At 46.1% G+C, this 26829-nt stretch overlaps 1 protein-coding gene across 8 annotated transcripts in view; it reads right to left on the minus strand.

Annotated features, from left to right (window-relative positions):
* The window catches only part of SYNJ1 (synaptojanin 1), a 767318-nt gene that overhangs the window by 21661 nt on the left and 718828 nt on the right, over positions 1-26829 (minus strand). For 5 of the 8 annotated variants that reach the window (XM_069204034.1, XM_069204035.1, XM_069204037.1 and 2 more), the window contains one exon: positions 24943-25166. In XM_069204034.1, coding sequence (XP_069060135.1) covers positions 24943-25166 — 224 coding nt within the window. Of the gene's footprint in view, positions 1-6645; positions 6670-24942; positions 25167-26829 lie in introns of all 8 variants that reach the window. The other 3 variants (XM_069204040.1, XM_069204038.1, XM_069204039.1) reach the window with 2 other exon arrangements.

A 26829-nucleotide genomic window follows, 5' to 3' on the forward strand; every position in this document is an offset into this window, starting at 1 on the left:
CTAGAACAGGATGAAGCTCTGTCCATTTTAGGCACCAAGAAGTATTAGGAATAACAACCAAGATCTACTTCTGTCATCGGCATCCTCTCCAAGGCTCAATTGTCGAAGAGAGCCATCTCTTCCTGTTGAAGAAGAGATAGGTGATCCTCGGTCATCCTGTTGTATGTAGGTGGCAAGTTAGGAGGGGTAGTCATGAAGGGGAGAGACTTGCATTTTTGAAAGATCTGGAAAACCCACTGGTACAATGTGATGGACCACCAGTGGGGCAGATGACGGCGGATCCTTTCCCCCCACTGGGTGCCTATGATGGCAAACTATAAGGGTTTGGAGGCTGCGGGGGAGTGGTGGACTGGCCCGACCTTTGGCTGCCTGGCCCACAGAGGCTGAGGTTGCCCGCTGTAGTGGCTGGGAGGGTATGGATGCAGATGGAAGCCCTTTCTGTGTCTACAGAAAGAGTGAAAGGCAGATATGTGGTGATGAGGCACCACAAAGAATTTGCTGTCCTTAAAGAGCTCCAGCACTGAATCCACCCTTTCTCCGAAGAGATGGGTGCCATTAAAGGACATGCCCAAAAGCAATGCTTGCACATCCCTAGAAAAGCCAAATGTACTCAACCCGGTGTGGCGCCGTAACGCTACTGCTGATGCAATTACTCTGCCCATTGAGTTGGTGGTGTCCAGTCGACATCTTACAGTGAACTTAGCTCCATCTCTCCTGTCATCAACAGCTTTGGAGAGTATGGCCGAGGCCTCCTCCAGAACTGTTGGCAACACCTACGCAACCCTATCCCACAGAGTATGGGAACAGCAGCCCAAAAGGCATGCAGTATGTTCATGGACCGCAGTGCCGAGCTGGTTGAAGAACACTTCTTTTTTCCTAAATTGTCTAGTCTATCTAGTGGTGCAGATGGGAATGGGCCAGGATTTATATGGGAAGAGGATGCTTGGGCCACCAAGCACTCTGGGGTAGGCTGTGTGTGAAGAAGTTGGGGGGTCCTCTGGGGTGTGGCAGTGGTGGTCAGCAATTGTTCTATTCACAGGAGCCCTGTGTTAAACAGGAGAAGTGGTTCTGAGCGGGGTACTCCCAGTTGTAGCACTTCCGTCAAGACATTTGTCGTGACTGCCACTGAGGGCAAGCTAATGTCCAGGACCTCAGCTGCCATCCTCAACACCATGGCATATGACACTCCATCCTCCGTAGTCATGATAGTGGAGAAAGCATGCCAGTATCTGGAGAGGTATCCAGTCTGCTGACATTCGCCAAATCCTAACACCAGTCAATGTTGGTATCATAAAGTTGGTATTCTTCAGGATCCAGTGATCATTCCCAATCCTCCCTGAGTTCTAGATCATAAGAAAAGGGCTCAAGCTCAGACCTGTAAGGCCAACCCCCCCTCCAGCTCCTTTTCAGAGTCATGGATCAGAATGGGGAAGGATCTGCGGGTGGATGTTGGTGGCGCCAGGGATGGTCAAGGTGGTACGACACGCACTATCTGTGGATCAAAGGAGCCCTAATGGTGTAGGGATGGAGCCACCGGTGTAGGTCCAGCAGGAGCCCCCCCCCCGAACCTGCAGGCCCGAAGGTGTGCCAGAGGGAAGAGACCACCCAAATATGAGTTGCATGGCCTCATAAAGTTCTTTTAATTGTTTGCGATTTGCTCCGGGTCCCGAAAGCTCTGGGACACGTGGAGATGGCCCAGGCACTGGCTCAAAAGCAGAGCCAGGCCTTGAATGCCAATGCTCCCTTATCTCGTTGGCCGATGGCAAAGTGAAGTCAAAGATCTCTTCAACGTTTTCTTCTTCTTGAGGTGGGATTTAACCAAGTGGCCTGACGACTTCAAGTGCAAAGAAGATCCTGGACTCCACAATCGCTCCGCGGACCTTCCTCTCGACTGAGATCTTGATTGTTGTGGCATCACAAGTGAACCCGCCAGGAGCTTGAGGGAGCACTCCCTCAAGGCCTTCGGGTTCATTGCAAGGCAATGAGAGCAGGCCTCAGGTTTGTGGTCAAGCTGGAGGCACCAAAAGCAAAAAAGATGTGGGCCAGTCACCGAAATCCAGTGGTGACAGGCACCGCAGGGCTTGAAGTCAGCCTTCTGAGATGACATCCCATACACACCTGGTGGAAAACCTCAAAAAGATTTCGACAAAACATCGAAAAAAGTTAGTAAAAAAAGAAGGTTAGCTCTTCTCCAGATCTGCGTTGACGGGGGCAGAAAGAAAAGAACTGATGTCAGCGCACTGGGATGGCACCTACATGTGCACAGCACACGTCACTTTCGTCGCAGACAGTGACATGCTGATTTGAACTATGGCACCCACCAGTAGCGCACCGATATTGCTCCTGAAAAATGTCAAGGTCCAGTCTGACATCTGGGGGTAATTCTAAGGTAAGGAATCTCTATCAGATGACTGAAACTCCTTTATGGGCGAACACTTTTCCCATACAGTGAAGCTGCCGTGTTTCCGCCCTTGGGAGCTTATATGGATATCCAAACTGGGGACATAAGTGAAGGGAATCGCAATAGACCTTTCTTACACCTGGTAGAAACATATGATATGCAACACTCACAACTCCATTGATACATACAGCTTTGCCATACAGACTCATCATGAAGAGTTATAGGCCCATCCAGACCACAATCCCTTGGAGGCCCAGATAACCATCTCTACACTAGATAGGAGAAGCATAGCTAAATTCCATCATGCACTTGTAGTCAGCACTCTGGATTTTCTACTGCAGTTGGGAGACAGATGCGCTCAGGATGTGGACCCCCCTGTTAGGAGCGGATTGGGTTGAAGTGAAAATCACCTCAGGCTCTGCCTATCTCAATGCGCCTGAGGTTCACTCAACTGAAGTACCTATATAGGGTATGTTATAGACCATCCAGGCTTAGCAAGATGAAGCAGGTCCTTGATCCCTTATACCTCAGATGCGGATCTGAGCTAGCCGCCTTCTATCATACTATATGAAGAGGCACCCTGAAACAGGGCTATTGGGAAGAGATACACTCCACTCTCACTTAGGGTTGTGGGCAGTACAATAGTTCTCAAACCAAGGATGGAATTCCTGGGGCTCATGTATGAGTGGGGGAGGGGCCAACATGGTACAAGGCGTTTGGTGGCTATGGGCCTATTGTTTGTGAACCAGGACATAGCAAGGCATAGGCATTCCAGAAGAGCACCCTATACAGGAATGGATTAATTGTATGGATTGGTGAGATACGGACGACGAATATGCTTACAGGTTATGGGGTTGTTCTCAAAAACAAAATAAAATATGGGGCATGTGGTTGAATGTGGTTGATGCTTACTAAAACACAATTTTCTGTGAGGAGATTTAAATTGCTGGATTATATAAGCTCAAGCAGAGCCCCCACCAGGAATGACAGAACTCAACTGATTTGTCAGGGGGGTGAAACAAATAACTTGGGAGGAAATTTGTTTTGGACTATTGTGAGACTTAATCTGGGCAGCCACAGCGCAGACAGGGGGTAACAGGCCACAACAGTGGTGGCTGGAGAAATGAAGGTGCTTACAAAATCTGCACTGATTCTATAAGGGCTTCTATCTTCAGCAGGGTCAACGCGGGCCTGGTAATTTCAGGGCATGCCTGAACGAATTGAGGGGGTGAGGGTCCTCATGATTAACTCCAGAATAACTCTAAGATTGCACAGCAAGCGCGACAAAGGACAATTTGTTTTCCTTGCACTAATTATAATTTGGACCTTATTCAGTCCATTCCTCACTATCGGGAGACATGTGCTTGATAGCGGTGAGTGCTTTTGCTAATTGTGTGGGCTTTAACATATGTGTACTTGAACGATTTGCTGACAGCCACCGCTGTTTCCCCCCTTCCCTTTCAGAAACAGTTTGGCATCTGTTCTGGTTATTAACTTACTCATACATCCTCTGATGTTAGAACATCTTGGCTCTCTCATGGTGCCCTTTTGTCCCTTTAATCATGGAATCATTTGCACTAATTCTGGTGACTCACTGTGCTTCCCCAGGATATACGCCTATACACACACAGCGGCATAGCCTCTCTCCATGAGTTTATTAGCTTTCTTTATACCATTTAATTGCCCAGGGTTTAACCGTCCAATTTTCGCTATTCGCTGCTACCACTAGCCTCTCTTCTATATTTTTCCTCATAGGTTCCCTGGTTCCAGGTGAGTACCACTCACACCGTCTTCTTTAATTAATGGTCCAGTTTCAATCTGGACTAGGCTTTTCAATACAGTTTTCTCCTTTTTATCCTCAGGCAGCAGCCTATTTGCTTGTGTTAATACTGTCCTGATGATGACCTTAATTTGTGAAGGTCGATACACTGTTGACATATGCCAGCGAATTTATGGATCTTAAATTAAGACATGATTTTGTGAAAATAATATTGTATCTAAAATATTCATGCATAATAACTATTGTATCCAAAATATGAATGCTTCTTTACTTTCACACTCACGTGTTTCACTAGCACCATTTAATGTTCCCTCATGAGCACAATGTGTTCACTTTGCACATAAGCACAATCTCTAATCAATGCTGATGCTTCTTTCTAAACTGAGAAATAGTTTTTGTCTCTGAAAAAATACAAGTGCATTGATAAAAAGTTGGGACCTCATATTGTGAGAGATAGTGTGCACAGAGTCCAAGGGGTCCCCTTAGAGGTATACAGGGGGCATGCTGTGTGCATTTTTCAATACGTTCCTCACTGGTATCATTTATTGTGATGAGAAGTTTGATATCAAACTTCCCAGATTTCAGTGCAGCCATTATGGAACTGTGGAGTTTGTAATTGACAGACTCCCAGACCATATACTCTTTACGGCTACCCTGCACCCACAATGTCTAAGGTTTGGCTTAGACACTGTAGGGGCATAGTGCTCATGCAACTATGCCCTCACCTGTGGCTGTCTTAGGGCTGTAAGGCCTACTAGAGGGGTGACTTACCTATGCCACAGGCAGTGTGAGGTGGGCATGGCACTCTGAGGGGAGTACCATGTCGACTTAGTCATTTTCTCCCCACCAGCTCACACAAGCTGTGAGGCAGTGTGCATGTGCTGAGTGAGGGGTCCCCAGGGTGGCATAAGACATGCTGCAGCCCTTAGAGACCTTCCCGGACATCAGGGCCCTTGGTACCAGGGGTACCATTTACAAGTGACTTATCTGGGTGCCAGGGCTGTGCCAAGTGTGGGAACAAATGTACAGTTTAGGGAAAGAACACTGGTGCTGGGGCCTGGTTAGCAGGGTCCCAGCACACTTTCAGTCATAACTGGCATCAATAAAAGGCAAAAAGTCAGGGGGAAACCATGCCAAGGAGGCATTTCCTTTCAATATACAGAGCCAATGTCCTACACCCACTGATAGTATAAAAGTATGTGGAGCAGACTGAAACCTAGAGATATTTCAGACCCGGGGAATCTTTGGGGAGCAGTATCCATTAGGAATGATGCTGAATCTTCATATTCTGGAGTAAGACGAGGTAGGGTTCAAACAACGGTTCATTTGTATTAGACTGTTTTAATATGGCGCACTACATGCAACCGATGCAGTTTAGAAGCATGGCATTAGGAGGTAAATGGAAAGCAGTGGCTGACAAAATACAGATACATGCACAGTTTTAAAAGGTGTGAGTTTAAACTGGAATCCTCTAGTTGTCTATTTGAGAGTGTTTGCTCTCTCAAGAATGAGAAGAAATATTCACTATCCCATATACTATTGGAAGAGCATTACAAAGAGCTGATGCAAAAGCCCAGTTGCAACAAAATACATGCAAAAGCCCAGTTGCAACAAAATACTCTGAAGTTCTTTTTTGTTAAATAGAAATGTAATTTTATGAATTAGGGGCTTATTTCAACTCAGACTATAAATCAATTTAGTGGTTAATAATTTAGCAGACCTGGATATCCGGCAAAAAGTGGCAGATATCCTTGCCGTCGCATTTTTTACATCAATGAATATGTTAGACGGTGGGTGGGATCTCCAACACTTTCTGCGGGATGTCCTGCATCTGCCGAACTCTAAGTAAGTCCCTTAGTCTATTGCATTTGTCCTAAAAAAAACTGTCAATAAATTGTGTTCATTATAACCCTTCAGCACTCTGCTTCGGGCTACCTTCTTTGTAGAAACGAGGCCTTTTATTTGACTAACACAACATTTATTTTCTGCAGAATCCTAACATACATGTGCATAAAATAGGACAGCAATGATTTAACATTTTAATAATGACACATACAATTACGAAATGTCTTGTGAAAGTTAAAAAGGCTACGGAAAAAGTAAAAAATACAACTAGGCTATGACATTGTTAGGGCTGTGCGTTTGTCTGTGACATCACAATGTATCTGCTTTTAATCATTTTTCTTTTCTTTTTTGCAATGTATTACAATTTGTCAATTTAAATAGAATTTGCAAACTTGCTCATTCCAAATAAGCAAGCACCTGGTCTCCCTTTGCATTCTTGGGTGAACTCTTGTGAATGACAAAATTACAGCCCTAGGCATGCTGGTCTCTAAAGGAACATGGGGACGTGGTTCAAATTACGAGTGAGATGACAGATGTATCAAACAAAAGGATTCATACATCTCATCAATCAAAATAAGGTAATGGCGATGAAACAGAACACTATTAAATATTCAGGTACCTGTTACCCTGAAGGTTGTTCCTGCTTGTGAGAAAGACAGACATCAAAAGAGAGAATTAGGAGGAATATCAAAATGCACCTAGAGCTATCCTCATACGAAGTCTTTTCAAATGATTAATGAGCCCAATATTCAGGGAAGCAACAGTGGTGGCGACAGTGTGACTTACATTACAGACACATATACCTAGGTCTGACATTCCAGTTGAACAAAGAAAGGAGCACTGCAGAACAATAACCTCATTTTAAATGGCTCACATGTTGTCCGTTAAACATGTATTAAAATCATGCAATCATTGAAAACAGTATGAAACTATGCAGATAAGACTGTATTATTTATACTAGCGCCTTCCATACTTAATCAAGAATTCTGAAAACTAGTAATACACTTTAAACTGCAATTTAATGATAAGCATTAAACACATCTTACCTTTTCATGTTGAAATGTGTGTACCTACATGTCCCGACAGTAATGATAAGTGAAGATCAAAGAGTTCAGAAAATCCCACTGTAGGTGTCTCTTATTTGAAATCTATTTCGTGAATATGCTATTCAGAAAACAATTCTTTACCAGAATCAGTGATGCATGCTATTTAACCTACTAGGTAATCCCTACACTGATCTATTAAGAACTGATTGAACACTTTGATCTAAAAATATGGCCGCCATTTTCCAGAATTTAAAATTAAATCTGGATCCACTGGATCCCCGCTAAGGACGTAAAGGTTACGGCTGTGGGTGCGGCACTCAGGCGCCACGGACGTAACCATTACGTCCTGGGACCGGACTTCGGGGGAAGCGCTAGCGCTCTCCCGAGGGCCGTCCCCCCAGGTCAGGGTTGGAAGGGGAATCGCTGTAGAAATGCCCACTAGGCACCAGGGATTTTGTTTTTTGTTGTTGTTTGTGTATAAGGGGAGCGGCCCCTTGGGCAAGAGCCTCTCCCCAGGAGGGCAAATTATTTTTAGGCCTTTTCTGCCTCCCCAGGGGGTAGACCAGACTATATTGATTAGGCCTATTTGCCCCTGTGGGGGGGGGGGGGGGGGGGCAGAAGCCACTAGACACCAGGGATTTGTTTTTTGTTAATGAAATTGACATAAGGGGAGCGACCCCTTAGGTAAGAGTCGCTCCCCTGGGGGCAGTTTTTTTATTAAGCCTTTTCTGCCCCCGTTGGGGGCAGATCAGCCTATATTGATGAGGCCGATCTGCCCCGAGGGGGGGGGGGCTGAAGCCACTAGGCACCAGGGATTTTCTTTTAGGTCAGTTTCACCCACGGGGAGCGACCCCTTAGGCAAGGGTCGCTTTCCCTGAAAGGGGGGGGGGGGGGATTTATTTTAGGCCATTTCTGCCCCCTTTGGGGGCAGATCGGTCTATTTTTCTTAGGCCGATCTTCCCCAAAGGGGGGGCATAAACCACTAGGCACCAGGGTTTTTTTTTTGCACCAATTTTACGCAAGGGGAGCAACCCCTTAGGCAAGGACCTACTAGATGACAGGGCATAAAAAAAATTAAAAAAAGAGGGGGCTGGTGGCTACCAACCAGTATGGGAATGGTTATGCCCCCACCCCAACTGAAAGGGGTAACAGTCTTTCAGCTCTCCCCTGCACACTAAAACATCTTATCCCATGGCAAGCAAGAGGACATTTGATTATTTTGGGTTTTGGTTTTACATTTGTGCTATAAGAGCTTGGCTAACTCTCAAAATCGTCCCACTTGGAATGGTGAGGGCTGCACTTTTTGGACTTTGGGACACTGCCATGTAGAAAAATCCACAAGACTTAGAAACATCTGAAAACTAAACATCTGTGTGAGTCCAGGGTGGTGTGCTTCACATGCACCCCACACCATTTTCTTAACCACAATGCCCTGCAAACCTCCAATTTTGAACCTTCCGGAATCTGCAGGAATCCACAAAATTCCTACCACCCAGCATTCTTGCATCTATTTTGATAAACATTCTGCTCCACTTATCAGCCTAAAATGATTTTCTTTCTTCAAACTGCCCTTTTGGATCCGCTTTGGTTCCCCCTCAATTACGACATGCTCTTCCCTGTCACAGGCACTTGGCCCACCGGGAGACTGAGGGGAACGTTGGGTGGTAGGAAATTTGTCCCGGTGCAGTGATCCCACACACAAAGGTGGGAAAAATGTGATTTATTAGCTAAATTTGAGGATTCCGGGTAAGAAAACACTAGGGAATCCACGAAAGTCACACCTCCCTGGACTCCCTCGGGTGTCTAGTTTTCAGAAATGTTTGTATTTGGTAGGTTTCCCAATATGGCTGCTGAGCCCAGGAACAAAAACGCAGGTGCCCCCCCTGAAAAAACAGGTAGTTTTATATTTGGTCATTTTGATGCGTCCACATAGTGTTTTGGGGCATTTCCTTTTGCGGGCACTAGGCCTACCCACACAAGTGAGGTACCATTTTTATCAGGAGACTTGGGGGAACGCTGGGTGGAAGGAAATTTGTGGCTCCTCTCAGATTCCAGAACTTTCTGTCACCGAAATGTGAGGAAAAAGTGGTTTTTTTGGGCCAAATTTCGAGGTTTGCAAAGGATTCTGGGTAACAGAACCTGGTGAGAGCCCCACAAGTCATCCCATCTTGGATTCCCCTAGGTGTCTCGTTTTCAAAAATGCACAGGTTTGGTAGGTTTCCTTAGGTGCCGGCTGGGCTAGAGGCCAAAATCCACAGCTAGGCACTTTCAAAAAAACAACTCTGTTTTCTTTGGAAAAATGTGATGTGTCCACATTGTGTTTTGGGGCATTTTCTGCCCCGGGTGCTAGGCCTACCCACACTAGTGAGGTACCATTTTTATCAGGAGACTTGGGGGAACGCTGGGTGGATGAAATTTGTGGCTCCTCTCAAATTCCAGAACTTTGTCACCAAAAGGTGAAAAAAAAGTGTTTTGTTGGCCAAATTTTGAGGTTTGCAAAGGATTCTGGATAACAGCACCTGGTGAGAGCCCCACAGGTCAACCCATCCTGGATTCTCCTAGGTATCTAGTTTAAAGAAATGCACAGGTTTGGTAGGTTTCCCTAGGTGCCAGCTGAGCTAGAGGACAAAATCTACAGCTAGGCACTTTGCAAAAAACACGGTAGATTTCAATGTAAAAATGTGATGTGTCCATGTTGTGTTTCCTGTTGCGAGCATTAGGCCTACCCACACTGGTGAGGTACCATTTTTATCGGGAGACTTGGGGGAAAACAGAATAGCAAAACAAGTGTTATTGCCCCTTGTCTTTCTTTCTTGTCATTTTGTCCTTCAAATGTAAGACAGTGTGTAAAAAAGACGTCTATTTGAGAAATGCCCTGTAATTCACATGCTAGTATGGGCACCCCGGAATTCAGAGACGTGCAAATAACCACTGCTTCTGAACACCTTATCTTGTTCCCATTTTGGAAATACAAAGGTTTTCTAGATAACTATTTTTCACTCTTAATTCAGCAAATTAATTGCTGTATACCCGGTATAGAATGAAAACCCATTGCAAGGTGCAGCTCATTTATTGGCTCTGGGTACCTAGAGTTCTTGATGAACCTACAAGCCCTATATATCCCCACAACCAGAAGAGTCCAGCAGACGTAACGGTATATTGCTTTAAAAAATCCGACCTCGCAGGAAAAAGTTACGGATTAAAACGTTGGTAAAAATGGCTGTTTCTTTCACCACAATTTTAATTTTTTTTTATTTCAGCTGTTATTTTCTGTGGGAAAACCTTGTAGGATCTACACAGATTACCCCTTGCTGAATTCAGAATTTTATCTACTTTTCAGAAATGTTTAGCTTTCTGGGATTCATCATTGGTTTAACAACCATTTCGGTCACTAACTGGAAGAAGGCTGAAAGCACATAAAATAGTAAAAATGGGGTATGTCCCAGTAAAATGCCACAATTGTGTTGAAAAATTGGGTTTTCTGATTCAAGTCTGCCTGTTCCTGAAAGCTGGTGATTTTAGCACCGCAAACCCTTTGTTGATGCCATTTTCAGGGAAAAAACCACAAGCCTTCTTCTGCAGCCCTTGTTCCCATTTTTGCTGTATTTTGGATAGTTTCTTGGTCTCCTTCAGTGGAACCCACAAACTCTGGGTACCTCTAGAATCCCTAGAATGTTGGATAAAAAGGAAGCAAATTTGGCGTGGGTAGCTTATGTGAACAAAACATTATGAGGGCCTAAGCGCGAACTGCTCCAAATAGCCCAAAAAAGGCCTGGCACCTGAGTGGGAAAAGGCCTGGCAGCGAAGGGGTTAAAGATATGTTGATTAAATGTTTCTGTAAGGGCCCCTTATTCTTAATGAACAAGTTACTTACCATCGGTAACGCTTTATCTGATAGAGACATATTCTAGTTGCAGATTCCTTCCATTAGAATTTTCCCCAGGTGTCGGACTGGAGCCGGAGATTTTTCTTCGAGCAGTACCCTTGCGCGTCGTTAGGTGGCGTTGGTCAACTCTGCGGGTTTTGTTGGCGCCGTGGTCATCGTGATGACGTCGTGAGTCATGTATAGACACTGCCTCAGAGCGATGACATCAGTTTCTTTTCACAACTTTCCACGCCAAAGCGCAGAGCGATGAAGAACACTGAAAATGGTGCGCCAGAGCTAAGGCACTGAATGGGGAATCCCTGTCCTTTGAAATCAGTTCACAAGCGGGAGGATGGGTGGGTCGGTAAGGAATCTGCAACTAGAATATGTCTCTACCAGATAAATCGTTACCAAAGGTAAGCAACTTGTTCATCTGACAGAGACTTGTAATTGCAGATTCCTTAACTTAGGATAGATACGCAAGTAATGCCATCCTCTGTGGTGGGCTGCGAACCAAGTTCATACTAGAAAGTCCTGCAGGACTGAACGACCAAAGTAGCTGTCCCTGCGGACCTGACTGTCCAGGCAGTAATGCTTATTACATGTGTGCAGGGATGCCCACGTTTCTGCCTTGCAGATATCCAGGGCAGGAACTCTGCGTTCTAAAGCTGTGGTAGCAGCAGTTGCTCTGGTGGAATGAGCGTGCAAGCCCTCAGGCGGTTGCTTCTTTGCCAAAGCGTAGCACATTTTGATCCAAAGTAGTACCCATTGTGAGATGGTATGATTTTTGCATTGCCTTTCCTTTCTTTGCACCCAGATATCCAACAAAGGGTTGATCGTCCACCCGCAAATCTTTAGTATGATTGAGGTAGAACGCCAATGCTCGTTTTGGAATCTCTCCCCTTCATGAGAAGGATTTGGAGGTGCGTAAATAGTCTGCAAAGTGATGTACTGGCCTACATGAAAAGGTGTACCTACTTTGGGAAGAAGTGAGGCCCTAGTGCATAACACCATTTTGTCAGGGTGCACAGACAAAAATTGGGGTTTTGAAGAAAGAGCTTGAAGCTCACTCACTCTGCGAGCAGAGGTGATGGCAACAAGAAAAACTGTTTTGAAAGTAAGGAGCCGTAAACGACAATTGTGTAACAGCTCAAAAGGAGCACACATCAAGTAAGTACGGACAAGACTGAGGTCCCACTGAGGCATAGTAAACGGATTGGGAGGAAACAAATGGGTGAGACACTTAAGTAATCTACCAACAATAGGAGACTTAAAGAGGTAAGGTTGATCAATCATCTAAAAAAAGGCTGAGATAGCCAATTAGTAACTTTTAAGTGTGCCCAAAGCAGAGCCCTGCTGGGCCATAGAAAGAATGAACAAAAGAACCTCAAACAGAGGAACAGAGAGGGGATTAACAGACTTGTTGGTACTCCGTGCCACAAATTTGGGTAGAAGGTCAAAAGATGTCAACTGCCGCCACTCAATCTCCACGCATGAAGGTGAAGATTGGATAGGTTTGGATGGAGAACCATCCCCTACTGCTGCGACAGAGTATCCTCCCGAAGAGGCAGTCTGAGTGGAGTATTGGGGGCCATGCTCAGTAGCTCTGGTTACCACACTCTCTGTGCCCAGTCCGGAGCTACCAAGATTACTTGGGCCCAATCGTTTTTGATCTTCTTCAGAACTCTGGACAGAAGTCATATAGGCGTAAAGGCATAAAGGAGGTCGGAGTTCCACTCGAGACGAAAAGCGTCACTGAGCGAGTTTCGCCTTGGAAACTCCAACACGCAAAACAGATGACATTGCGCTTACTCTGCAGAGGCCAACAGATCTAACCAAGGCTCTCCCCACTGCTGAAATAGACCTTGCACCACCTCCAGATGGAGATATCATTTGTGATCGGCTATGCATCGACGGCTGAGTTAGTCTGCCCTGGCATTCAGAGAGCCTGCCAGATGTTGAACCACCAGGAAAATATCCTGATGAGTCAGCCATGTCCAGAGGCGCAGAGCTTCCTGACAAAGGATCCAGGACCCCACTCTGCCCTGCTTATTGCAGTACCATATGGTGGTAGTGTTGTCCGTAAACACCTGCACGACTTTCCCTTTGAGAGAGGGAAGGAATGCTTTTAATGCAAGCCTGATCGCTCTGAGCTCCAAAAGACTGATGTGGAGTCCAGTCTACGTCGGAGACCAGAGACCTCTGATCTCCGCCTCTCCCATGTGGCCACCCCATCCCAGGAGTGACGTGTCTGTCACTACTGACAGATCTGGTTGGGGAAGGGAGAGAGATCTGCCGTTGATCCAATCCTGATTCGAAAGCCACACTGCAAGTCTTTCGCAGTCCCCTCCGAGATCTGGACCATGTCCCACTGCAGAGCCCGCATATGCCATCTGGCATGTGTCACTAGCAAGATGCAGGAGGCCATGAGGTCCAGCTGCCTCAGAGTCATTCTCACCGAAACCCAGGATAGAGGCTGAAGGATCAGAATCATAGCCTGAATATCCTGGACTCGCTTTTTGGGAGGAAAAGCCCGAAACTGCACTGTGTCCAGAACAGCTCAGATAAAAGGGAGCGTCTGAGAGGGAGTCAGGTGTGACTTCAGCATGTTTATAGTGAACCCCAGCGTGTGCAAGAGGATCGCCGTACTCTAGAGGTGGGAGGCGACTTTCAGGGGCGTGCCCGCCTTCAACAGCCAGTCATCGAGGTAGGGGAAGACTGAAACCCCCCACCCTGCGCAGATGAGCTGCAACCACCGCCATCACTTTCGTGAACACCGAGGGGTGCTGGTAAGGGCAAAGGGAAGCACGGTCAATTGAAAGTGCTCGTGATCTACCACGAATTATAGGTAACGTCTGTGGGCAGGCAAGACGGGGATATGGAAATAAGCATCCTGCAAGTCTAACATCCAGGGTCCTGGGTCCAAGGCCGACAGGATCTGAGCCAGGGTGAGCAATTTGAACTTCTCCTTTTTTTTTGAGGAAGACATTGAGGGCCCGAATGTCTAGGATAGGACATAAGCCCTTGTCCTTTTGGGGCACCAGGAAGTAGCGTGAATAACAACCACAACCTACTTCTGGCACAGGGACCCTCTCTATGGGTCCCTTGGCCAAGAAAGTCACAACTTTCTTGTGGAGAAGTGCCAGATGATCCTCCGGTAGGCGGCCACGGGATGGAGGGATGGCCGGAGGGGCAGTCTCGAAGGAGAGGGAGTAGCCCCTTCAGACCAACTGCAAAACCCACCTGTCTGTAGTGATGGATTCCCAGTGTAGCAGGTGATGGCGAATCCTGCTGCCAACTGGTCTGGAGTGGGGGAACGGACTATGAAGGCTTGGAGGCTGCAGCAGTGGTAGGGTGGACTGGGCAGCCCCTGGCTCCCTGTTCCACAAGCCCATGGGATTTCGCGGCCCGGCCAGTCAGTGGCTTAACAGCATGGGTGGCACGATGGCTGGAAAATGGACGTGACAGGGAGCCCCTTTCATGGCCACGAAAGGTGGACTGTTGGGGACTAGGGGCAATCGAAAGGCCGAGGGACCGAGCTATAGCCCAGGAGTCCGCAAACCTCTCAAGCGCTGAGTCCGACTTGTCTCCAAAGAGACGGTTGCCATCAAAGGGCATGTCCATAAGGGTCTGTTGGTCACCCCCTAAGAAACCAGATGTCCTCAACCAGGCGTGGCGCCTTAAAGCCACCGTCGACGCAACCAATCTACCCAGAGAGTCGGTTGTGTCAAGCCCACATCAAATAGTGAACTTGGCAGCGTCGCTCCCATCCGCAACTGCTTGGGAGAGGATAGTCCAGGGCTTCTCCGGTATTTGCGGCAAGACGTGCACGATTGTATCCCACAGGAGTATAATGGCCCAAGAGGCATGAGGTGTTCACTGACTGCAACGCCAGACTGGAGGAAGAAAACATCTTCTTCCCAAATTGGCCCAGTCTCTTTGATTCCCAATTCGGAGGGGCGGAAGGGAATGCGTCAAATGTCAAGGATTCCTGGATAGCAAGGCTCTCAGGCACAGGGAGTTGGGACAGGAATTTAGGGTCGTCCAGGGCAGGCCAATGGCGGCGAGCGATCATCCTGTTCACAGGAGCCCCTGTGCTGGGTCTGGACAAAGTACCCAGAAGGACATCAATGAGGGCTTCATTGAAAAGGAGGAGAGGCTCAGATGTGGAAGCCCCTGGTTAAAGCACCTCCGACAGGAGATTAGACCTGACTTCAACAGAGGGCAGTTCGAGGCCAAGGACTTCAGCTGCCCTACTGACCGCCATAAAATAAGTGGCTCCCTCCGCCGTAGCCACGGTAGGAGGAGAAAGCATGCCAGTGTCTGGAGAAGTATCCAGCCCACTGGCCTCATCAAATTCCTGTGCCCAGTCCATATTTGAGTCATCTTGGTATTCATAAGGGCCCAGGGACCCCTCCAATCCTTCCCCGTATTCATACCCAAAAGAATAAGGGTCTGAATCCAACCTGAGGTGAATAGACCCCATTGAAAAAGAGGGCAGCTTTGGCTGATGCTGCTCAGACTCTGAGACGTTCTCGATTAGGATCGGGTCGCTGTTGATCGTGGGCACAACCGATGACTGGAGCATTGACAGTCGAACCGGCAGTAGGGGAGGTCTTGAAGGTATGACTGGCATCAGTACGGATCCAGTAGCAGATCCAGAGGGGACCTCAGTGGCTGTGGCCGGTGGAGGCCTCGGTGGCCGGGGCCAGAGCCAATGGTGCGGAACCTGAAGGGCCCCCAGCTGAACCCCCAGGGCCCGAACGCACCGAAGGGGGGGGGGGGTCGGACTGCCCAAAAATGAGTCGCATGGCCTCATAGAACTCTTTCAATTGGGCAGAGGCAGCTCCGGCTCCCGAAAAGTCAGGGAGGCGTGGACCAAACCCAGAAGGCGGCTTCGAGGACGGTGGCCTAGAGTGTTGGAGCTTCTCCAGTGTCGCGTCAGCCGAGCGACGGGGTGAAGTAAAAGGATGCCTAGCTTTCTTTGACTTCTTCTTACCTGAGTGACCCGAAGTGGAGGACGATGAGTGGTGGTTAGTCCGCGAGCAGTCTTGAGACCTTCCTCTCGAGCAAGACCGGATCGATGAGGAGTTGAGCACCGGGCCTCCATAAGCTTCAGGAACCGCTCCCTCAAGGCCTTTGGGTGCATGACCCGGCACTTGGAGTATTACTTTGGGTTGTGGTCACGCTCTGAGCACCACAAACCTGTCTTCGGGACATCCTTGGCACACCAAAAACTTCACAGTCCAAAATTGACCAGGGTAGCTCTCTCTGGATCAGCACATGGCGTGGAAAGAAAAGAACGGACGTCACCTCACTGAGGCAGCGTCTATATACGACTCCCGGCATCATCAAGGTGACCATGCCGCCAACAACGCCCGCAGAGTTAACCAACGCCACCTAACGATGCGCGAGGGTACTGATTGAAGAAAAGCCTCTGGATCCAGTCTGACGCCTGAGAGAAATTCTAAGGTAAGGAATCTGCAACTAGAAGCCTCTATCAGATACATTCATTTTTTGTGTAATGCAAGTCCAAGATGGGGTGAAGAGATTTCTTGTATCTTTTCTCAAGAACTTGATCACGCTTTGCAAAAGCCAAAAGAAATTCGAGCTGGAATGGAAAAAGCACAGTGGGGTGACAGGTGACTGCTCTCTGAGGAAGGTAAGAGAGCAAACTCATAGGATTATGCGCAGATCCATGAATCTCAGGTCACTTTCACCTAGGCTTCCATAATGTTTCCAGCTAGGGAACCACGAAAGGACTGAAAACCAATATCAGCCCTGAAAAAAGTGTTTAAACTAGCCCCAGTCTGCAAAAGGCCTAGGAACCTTGGATTTTGCTGAGTCGGGGTCGAAGCCACAGGTATCTGAACTAAAGGCAGAACAATGCTAGACAGATGGGTTTATGACATCTAAAAAATAAACATAAATGTCCAGCACAGAAAGTGGGCCTTGTAGGTAAAGATTCTAGTCTCTTTGAAGGAGGCAATTTGCTTATGGCAAGTCTGTAAATAAATAATTTTGAACAAACTTGTCAGTTCTTCCTCCTGCTCAGAGATGGGGAGTGTTCAATGCAGCCCTTCTTTGCTTTGTGTCTTGAAAATTAGGAGGAACATCATGAGGATCAATGGTGTTATCCTATTTCTTCTTGTGTCTCATTTTTAGGGGACACTTTGAGGTGACAGTAAGTGGGTACACTTTCTTTTTGTCCATGTTGACTCTGGCTGTGGATCCATGCCCTGGTATTTTTAAACAAATTTGTGGGTTCATGTGATCAAGAACCACCTCCTCTAAATTGAGAAGTCAGACAGTTTTGTGTGTGTGTGACTTCCCCTTAAATGATTCAAGTCTCACCTGCCTTCCAAACATAATCACATGCTACAGCAATCTGGGTTTGTCTGTCACATTTTATTACTTTCAATGGTCAGATTTAGCATATGTCACTTCAGTTTTTATTTTTTTTATTTACACTAGTATTATTGTTCAGTTCATACTTGACCTCTGAGGTATCGTAGGCTTTATAAAATATTATGTACTTTTGGCCTCAAAGAGGCACAAAGGAAGTTGGGAAGAAGACACTGCTGCTGAGAAAATGAGACACTCTTTCTTAATATGCACTGAAAAAGCCAATGGGTCTGGCGTCGTCTGCCAGACTTTTGGTTTTGTCAAAGCTTGTTTTGTTTTATTAATTTTTCTAAGGTTGTATACTGGGGGAGCTGCGGGTCGTCATCAAAGAAAATAAAAGCAGGGACTTAAGGCAAAAATATATTTTTGTTCCCAAAAGCACATACTACCATTGTAGTCCCTGCCATTGGATCAAAAGGGGGGATGTGCTCCCTACAAGAGAGCAGAAAGCCATCACTCACAGTAAAGTTAATAGTGACTGAAGGTGGCTGACCCATTACCCCTTGCAATATGCTGTAGTGGGAAGAAGACAAAAGTGAGTGTGACAACAACACCCCAATAGATGAAGAGGGCTGACTAAAACCCCATGAGCATATTATATCTGTAAATCTAGTAAAATCAAAAGGTCATGGCTGACACTAGACAAAGATACAAACTACTTATTTAGAGCATGCTGGAGAAGCCTAAAACTGAAAGTCAAGTAGCAGAGAACCCCTCCCACCTATTAGATGTAAAGATTAAAATGTACCTGCAACACATAAAACTCACTGTTGGCAGAACCTGGAACATCCTTTTAACAAGACAGAAAGATTGATTTGTGGACAGAGTATTTATATTAGAGACAAAGTTGTATGATGGTATATGTAGGTTGTTAATACTGACCTACATTAATATCGGGACCTCCCTATTGTAAGTATATAGTTACTATTCTTACCTCCACTGCATATACTTACCTTCGAATGTGAGTACAAGTGGACGTAAGTATAGTAATTATATACTTACCTTACAATATAGTGGCAGATCGATGAAAATGTTTTCAGCTTCTCAGGAGAACATGGCGGGCTGCGGAGTTCACGTAGCGCGCTAGGGCGCTTCCGGCTCCGGTTCCTGGGGGGCGTGGCAGGTCGCGGCGGCCGAGCGGTCTGCGGTTGCAAGCACACGGATGTGCACGCCGCAATTTGTGATATTTGAGGCAGACTGGAGGACAGCGGGGGCTGTCTGGTGGCACCGGGCCGCGCTGGAGCTGCACCGGACCCGTAAAAGCGTGGCACGAATTCCCCTTCGGGGGAATAGCGGCAGCAGTAGCTGCAGCAGCAGAACGGGCGGAGCAACAACCGAGAAGTGGCGGCTGGGAGAGCAACCCAAAGAGAATTCAGAGAAGGGAGCCAGGAGGAAAACAGTGAGGCAGTGTGGGGGGGGGGGGGCGACTTCCCTTCCCCCCGCTTCCCTTAACAAGAGTGGAGGGGTCGGTCCAGTGGCCCCGGGACAATCTGGTTGCGACTGCAGAGGAGAAGGGGGACAAGGGGGGATCAGCAAAAAAAAAAAAAAAAAAAACGAAACCTAAATCTAAATCTGGTGAAGGAGGATGGATTGCGGGGAGGAAGGCGGGAGAGAGAGCAAGCTTAAGGGTAGAGATAAGTTGACGCCCTCCCTAAGGTCCTTCTTTAAAGTGAGACCAGAGGTAGTTACACTTACCCCTGGGCAGGTCAGAGTTGCAATGGAGGTCTCCACCAGGCAGGTGGAAAATGTTGCTGGTGAGGGCAGGGAGGGGACAAGGTCCCCCCCGCCACGGTCAGGAGAAGAACAGACGGCCCCAGTACTAATTCAGATTCCAAACAATATGCCCGCAGAGGTTCAAGACTCCGCGCCTAAGTCGGCAGTGGTGGAGCCCCCTCAAGCTGCTTCGGTCATCTCCCCTTTACTGAGTTCCTCGTTGGAAGCGTTAATCTTGTCCATTTCTGAGGATGTAAAAAAAGGCTTTGCAAACTCAGAAGTTAATCAAGGGGAGATAAGAGAGGTTTGTGCTAATTTAGAGAGAAAAAATTGACGGCGTAATGGAAAGAACGCAGGCCCTGGAAGAAGCAATGGGGGGTATGAAGGAGGAATTGGCAAAGCATAAGGGTGAGATCGATACATTGAAGAGGAGCGAACAGGCTCTAAAAAACAGGGTTGAGCAGATGGAAAATTATTCAAGAAGAAATAATCTAAAATTGCTGAAAGTGCCGGAAGGTGCGGAAGGGAACGATCTTAAAGCCTTTGTAGTATCACTAATCAAATCAGCGGTGGATCTGGAGGAGACCGAGGATGAAATCGGAAAGGATATTCAGAGAATCCATCGAGACCCTTTAAGCTGCGAACGAACAGTAGTAGACCTCGGAAAATTTTGATAAACTTTTTGTCATACCAGATGAAAGAAAAGATTTTATCTAGAGCACTGAAACAGAAGTCTTTAAGAGTGAAGGATACTGTGTTTGAGATTAGGTCTGATCTATCCAGGGCTACTATGGATAGGCAGTGGGAACTGGGGAAACGTTTGGAGATTTTCAAATCCTTGGGGGCCGCGGTCCAGCTGAAATTTCCAGCCTTCCTTAAGGTCATGTATAACAACAAACTGTATAATATCAGAGACATTAGTGAAGCGGATGAATTATTGGTAGTGGTCAAAAATGGGCAGTCCACTGAATAAGGCTGCGTGTAATGTTTAATGGTGAAATTCTCCCAGGAACATGGGGGCGCTCTAAAATTTGGATCATTATGGTCCTTAGTTGGGGGGGGGTTCTCCACGGGTGGGGGTAGGGGGGAAGGGGGTGGGGAGGGGGGGGGGGGAGGTTCAGGGTTGGGGAGGGAGAGTTGGAAGAAAGTAAAAAGTAGTGCCTCGTTCAACCCAGTTATCTGTTACCTAAGATTGATAGATAGCTAGCAGGGAGAGAAGCCAGAGGGTGCAGAATATATCATTACAAATTCTTTCATGGAATGTCAATGGCTTAAGGGTGCGAGGAAGAAGGGAACGAATATTACAGTATCTGCAGGATTCTACGGCACAAATTTTAGTCTTGCAGGAAACGCATCTAACAAAGGTGGAGTGTACTAACATAATACAAAAACTGAGGTGGGTTCGAACATTTTCATGTACAGAACACAACTATCATAATAAAGGGGTGGCAATTTTAGTTAAACATGCACAGCAGGGGGGTGTGGTAATCCTGGAGTCTAGATCAGATTTAGCAGGGCGATGGGTGATAGTTAAAATACAATTTGGGGGTCGTAATTTGGTCTTAGCAGGCTACTATGGTCCCAACTGCAACGATATAGAACCTTTAAAGCAGCTTTTTTCTCAGCTTCTTGAATTTTCGGTCCCGGTTATTTTGATGGGTGACTTCAATGTGGTATTAGACAATGAGCTGGATAGGCATAACTGTAAATCACGAGGTACGCCTAAGTCGCAACAATATTTAAGGAGAATGATGAAGGAATTTGGTCTGTGCGATATTTGGAGGCAAAGGGCGGGGAATAGCAGGGACTTTTCTTTTTTTAATAAGAAATATAGACATGCGTCTCGAATCGATTATTTTCTATTAGATACACGTCTGAGAGAGGAGGTGAAGAATATTGCGTATCTGCCCTCGCATCTATTAGATCACTCTGCGGTGGTGTTAAATATGTGCTTTCGCCAGACAAGTTGTAGTGACCGGTGGACGATTGATCGGACCCTGTTATTAGATCAGGAGGTGTTGCTAAAGCTGCGTAAGGAAGCCGAATTCTTTTTTAGTGTAAACTTGGGCTCCGCCCCTTTATCTGTAGTATGGGATACGTTTAAAGCGGTCATTCGCGGGGAGTTAAGGAGTTGTTCCATCCAGAAAAATAAACGGCAGAAAGATGAGATTTATGCACTGGAGCAGGAAATGTGAAAATATAAAGTCGAAATAATTGAAGCAGGGGAGACGGAGGCTTTGAGGGCCAGCTGGGATGGGTTGAGAAGTCAGTTGGAGAAGATACTACAGGGAAGAATCCAAAGCAAATGGGAAGCAAGCAAATTGGCCCATTTCGAATACGGGGAAAATGCGGGGAAGTTGTTAGCCTGGAAAGGCAAAGCTGATCGTGTTAGGAACTACATCAAGGAGGTTGAAATGGAGCATTCAGGTGAAAAAAGAACGGATGAGGCGGCAATAGAATCGGCTTTTCGAAACTTTTTTTCACAACTGTATTCGGAAGGGCTAGAGGTGGATGAAGGTATGGTAACGGATTGGATGGGGGCTGATATATTTTCAGGTTTATCGTCGCAGGAGAAGGAAGCACTGAATGCTCCAATAACGGCTGAGGAAAATAGGAGAACCCTGACTAGTAGTAAGTCGGGGACGGCGCCGGGCCCGGATGGTATTCCAGTGGAAGTTTATAAGGTATTAGGGGACTCAATTATTCCAGTATTGGCCGAATTGTTTGGTGGGGATCCTGGAATTTGGCAATGATATTCCTCTTTCGTGGAATGAAGCGGTGATCTCCTTAATTTTGAAACCGGATAAAAATCCAGCGAAATGTGCCTCATACAAGCCTATATCATTGCTGAACAGCGATTATAAATTGCTAGCTAAGATTCTAGCGGATAGGCTGAGTAAGATAGCGAATAATTTAGTGCACCCTGATCAAAAAGGCTTTTCTAAAGGCAGATATTTGCATGAATTAACTTTCGAACTGATCGGGGCAATAGATATGGCCACAATGTTTGGGTCGCCATTGGCAATTATTATCTTAGATGCAATGAAGGCTTTCGACCAAGTAAATTGGAATTTTTTGAAATCGGTCTTGAGGAGGGCCAATTTAGGATCCAAGTTTTGTGAGGTTATTGACCGGATCTATACATCCCCTTGTGCTAAGATCTTGGTGAACGGTAAACTTACGGGCCCTATTACAATTTCAAGAGGTACAAGGCAGGGTTGCCCCCTGTTGCCTGTATTGTTCAATCTGTATATTGAGCCGTTTGCTAGAAAAATCAGACAAAACCCTCTTATCTCGCCTTTTCGCTGCAATGGCTGGGAAAAGAAAATTTCTTTATATGCAGACGACTTACTAATATATACTAATAACCTGCTTCTAGCCTTTAACACAGTTTAAGATCTGGCTGAACAATTTGGAAGGATATCAGGGTACCGGATTAATGTGGGGAAAACAGAAACTATGCAGTGGAATATGGAAGTAGGGTCAATAACAAATAAGCAGGAAATACCGTACCTGGGCATTTTAGTGACTCAAAATTTGAAGGACTTAGCGGAAAGGAATGCTCGAAAGTTATTAGCGGAATGTAAAGTTATGCTACAAAAATGGGCATATCTCCCTTTGACGATTCTTGGGAGGATTAATCTAATTAAGATGTTTATTCTGCCCAAAATGGAATTTTGTGTTTTCAGCTATACCCTTGGCAATGCACAAGGGACACCTAGATAAAATGCAACAAGCAATAAGTAGTTTCATTTGGAATTCAAAGGGGCCGAGGATTTCATGGAAAAAACTAAGCAGAAGAAGGGAAAAAGGAGGACTGGCTCTTCCTGATTTGACAAATTATGTGTGGGCTTTCTTGTTCAAAAACTCAAGGATGTTGTTTTTATCCCCAGACGGTTCAGCAGTGGGCAGAATGTATAAAGCTATGGTGTTATCTGAAAAAGGGGGCTTGCAGTCTTTTCTACTTAAATTCGGTGACCCTAAATTCTTCAAAAAAGTTAAACTAAAAGTGCTGCAAGGAATGGCAAGGAGCTGGTACCAGTTGAGACGGCGGTTAGGTGTACATTATTATAGCTATCAGGCCCCTATCTGGGATTCCCCGGGCACCCCAGAATGCTGTCAAGATATCCTCGCATTACCACTTAAAAGGGCAGGTGTGGAAAGGTGGGGGGAGCTTGCGCGAGATGGTACTTTACTCCTTTGGGATGAATTGGTAAGAATAACGGACGGTTCTCTGTCCAGGTTAAAATATTTACAGATAAGACAGTGGGAAAAAGAAATTAAGGGGGGATTGGGAGTGGTAAATGCTCTGGAGGATTCTTTTTTAGATCTGGCGGACTCGGCTCCGGTGAAGAGGTTGGCGGTTTGGTACTGGGAAATATTAGAAACTCTGTATGAGGATTTTGCCCTACCAAGCAAGTTATGGGGCAAGGTAATGTTAGGCGACAAGATCGGGTTATGGTGGAAGAAGTCGTTTGCGACATTGTATGAAGTAGTGAAGCCGGCCCCATTAAGGAAAAACCATCTTTATACTCTACAAAGAGCATATATATCTCCGGCAAAACTGGCCAAATTTAAGAAGGGGGAGGTGATCAAATGTCCGAAATGTGGCGGGTTAGGAGCAACGGATGTACACATGTTCTGGGACTGTCCCGCTATCCGGTTGTTTTGGGAGGAGGTTTTTAGGGCATTATCATTTATGTTAGGCTGGAAAATTAATGTATCACTCCCATTAATTATATTTGGGCAGCTTCAGGATGAGGGGATATGGATAAGGGTGAACAAAACTAATCGTTCATTTTTGTTCTATGTAATTGTGCTGGGCCCGAATGAAATCTGTAAAAACTGGTTGAAGGAGCACCCTCCGAGCTATACAGACTGGTTGAAGGCAGCTCTCCGTGTGGCGAATATGGACCTAAATGTGCAGGGCTCTAAGAGGAACGTAGAAATGTGGTCACCATTATTAAATTGGCAGGAAGTAGCCTAATTCTGTTCCCCTGCTAGGTTCTGCTTCTTTGTATCCATGTGAAACTGACTTAGTTTTTTTTTTTTTTTTGCTCCAGTCCAATGATTAAGCACCGTTTGACGCCTCAGCAGGTTTGCTTAGGCAGACCGGGAGATACAAAGGTGCATCCCCTGACTTGAGTCTCTCTTCTTAGTCAGGAGGGCGAAAAGGTTACAGGAACTAAGAGGTGGCTCAGTAAGCGGGGCTGAATGAGGACACAAGAAAAAATAAATAAAAAAATAGTGGCAGGTCGATGTTGTACATACCATATTACTGTCATGCGATACATCATATGGACTTTAGGGACCATCCTACCCCCTGCTCAAACGTGCTGGACCCTTTATGGTCCTAATAAAGCTGCAAGAAACAGATGAAATATTTCTAGAAAACACACCAAGTTACGTCTGTAAACCAAACGTATAAGGGGACGAGGGGGACATGGTCAACATATTTCTCTCATAACTTAGCATCATCTGAAACAAGACAACGTGTGACCCAACATTTTGAGCGTTATAAAACGGATCACAATCTCAAAGTTCGTGTTGAGTAAAGCCAGCAAGACAAAAACAGATTTATAAGTGGTCCTATCATTTGATCAACAATGAAAATACTTTTCAAGTTTGTTGAAATTTGCTGTGTGTCATTAAAGTTTTAAAATTCTGCTCTGGTGCTGGCAGATAACCGCAAACCGAGACTCTGTGCAGTGTCATTGTAAAGCTTTTCACATCCCTCAAATTATGGAATTTCATCATCCAAAATCAGTGGTATTTGTGGTGCTATCTCTGTTCAAGATTAATAGTGTTGTACATGTACACAGAACCACATAGAGGAATGTCCACACTAACAACCAAATGAGTATTAGGAATTACCATAATTACTTACTTGCGGTGGAGAGGAAACTGTTTCTGAAGGCAGGTTTTGGGCTGATCTGCTGCGAGGAGGAGGCTGAGGTGGTGCGTCCAGGTTTTGTGCAGTAATTATTTGAGAAATGGAATTTGAAGTTAATGGCAAAATAGGTTCTTGTAACTTTTGTGAAGGTGGTGGAGGAATGGGTTGAATAGGAGCTGCAAGTTGTGGTTTAAGAGGTTCTGGGAGTGATGGAGACACTACAAAAGACAAAAATGCAAATATTTTAAATAAAACCTTTTCATAAAAACAAGACATGATATCATGAAGATACTGCATTTAGGCAGAGTTAGACTTCTAAAAGAACAAGTTACTTATCTGCAGTATCGCCTTTTTTGGTAGAGAATCTAACTACGGGATCCTCACCTTGTGAATATCCCAAGGCATCAGACTGGATCCGTAAATCTTTGTAGCTATTCCTTCATGCGTTAGTAGGTCCACTACGGATCCGTCCATCCAGGATATGGAGTTGAGGCCCCTACATATGCACCACCTCCACATGCTGACGTCAGCTTCATTCTGAACTCTGTCTGGGACTACAGAGCCCATAGAATTCAGCATGTGGCAGTGTGCAGATGTTATAGGTGGAGCCCTATTAATGGACAGTATGAGTCTGTTCCATAAAATGGGGAGAAGCTGGTCGGTTGGTGAGGAATCTGCAGTTAGATCGTCTCTACCATAAAAGGAGTTATCAAAGTCTTCTGAGAGACTTTTGCAGATTCCTCACCTTGTGAATAGATATCAAAACAGCACATCCGCAGATGGTGGGACTGTTGAATGGTTTAGGCCTGTAAATCCCGCAGGACTGATAGGCAAAATGCCCATCCCACTGAACCTGGCTATCCAGGTAGTAATGCTTGAGGGACACCCATGTAACAGCCTGGCAGATGTCCAAGAGAGGCACACTTCATGCCTGTGCAGGGGTAGCAGCCTTTGCTCTGGTCGAATGGGCCCATTATCATGCTGGAGGTTGCTTTTTGGCCAGCCGATAGCAGATCTTAATACACAGTACAATCCATTGAGAAATGGTTCTCTTTTGCACAACTTTTCCTTTCTTAGTTCCCAAGAAACCAACAAAAAAAATGGCCATCCTGTCAGTATTCCCGTGAATGAGAAATGTGGAAGCTAAGGGATCTTTTTGGGTCAAGACGGTACAGCTGTTCATGATCATGGAGGGATGAGGCGATGCATAAAAAGCCAGCAAGGTGATGGATTGCCCTATATGAAAAGGCATGACTGCCTTGGGAAGGAATGCTGCTTTTGTTAGGAGGACCAGTTTGTCTGGGAAGAACAAAGTGTAGAGAGGTAGCAGAGACATTGCCTTCAGTTCACTCCGTCGCGTGGCCAATGTTATGGTGATAAGGAAAACTGTCTTGATGGTTAATAGACGAAAAGGGCCACTGTGCTTGGGCTCGAAAGGAGTGAACATCAGATAGATGAGAACTAAATTAAGGTTCCACTGCAGCATCAGAAATGATCTTGGCAGGAGCACGTGGGCCGACCCCTTCAAAAAGCACATCACAACAGGTGATAATGGACGGTTGATCAGGTAAACGTAGAAAGGCTGCAAGGGCTGATAAATAACCTTTAACTCTGGTCACAGCACAGCCTTGCTAGGCCAATGAAAGGTATAACAAAAGAACGAAGATAAACTTGTTTGCAAGGTTTGAACATGTCGGGAGGAACACCAAGCAGCAGACCTCTCCCAGCGTCTAATATGTACAGTTTTGGTAGCTGTGCACTTGGCTCCTAGAACACCACTAACCACTCTAAGAGGAAGATCGAAAGCCATCAACTGTTGCCACTCAATCTTCAGGCATGGAGGTCTAGGTTGTGGAGGCGCAGGTGAAGGCCCCGGCCTTG

Source organism: Pleurodeles waltl, chromosome 8 (assembly GCF_031143425.1).
Source record: "Pleurodeles waltl isolate 20211129_DDA chromosome 8, aPleWal1.hap1.20221129, whole genome shotgun sequence".
In the NCBI taxonomy this organism is placed as follows: Eukaryota; Metazoa; Chordata; class Amphibia; order Caudata; family Salamandridae; genus Pleurodeles; species Pleurodeles waltl.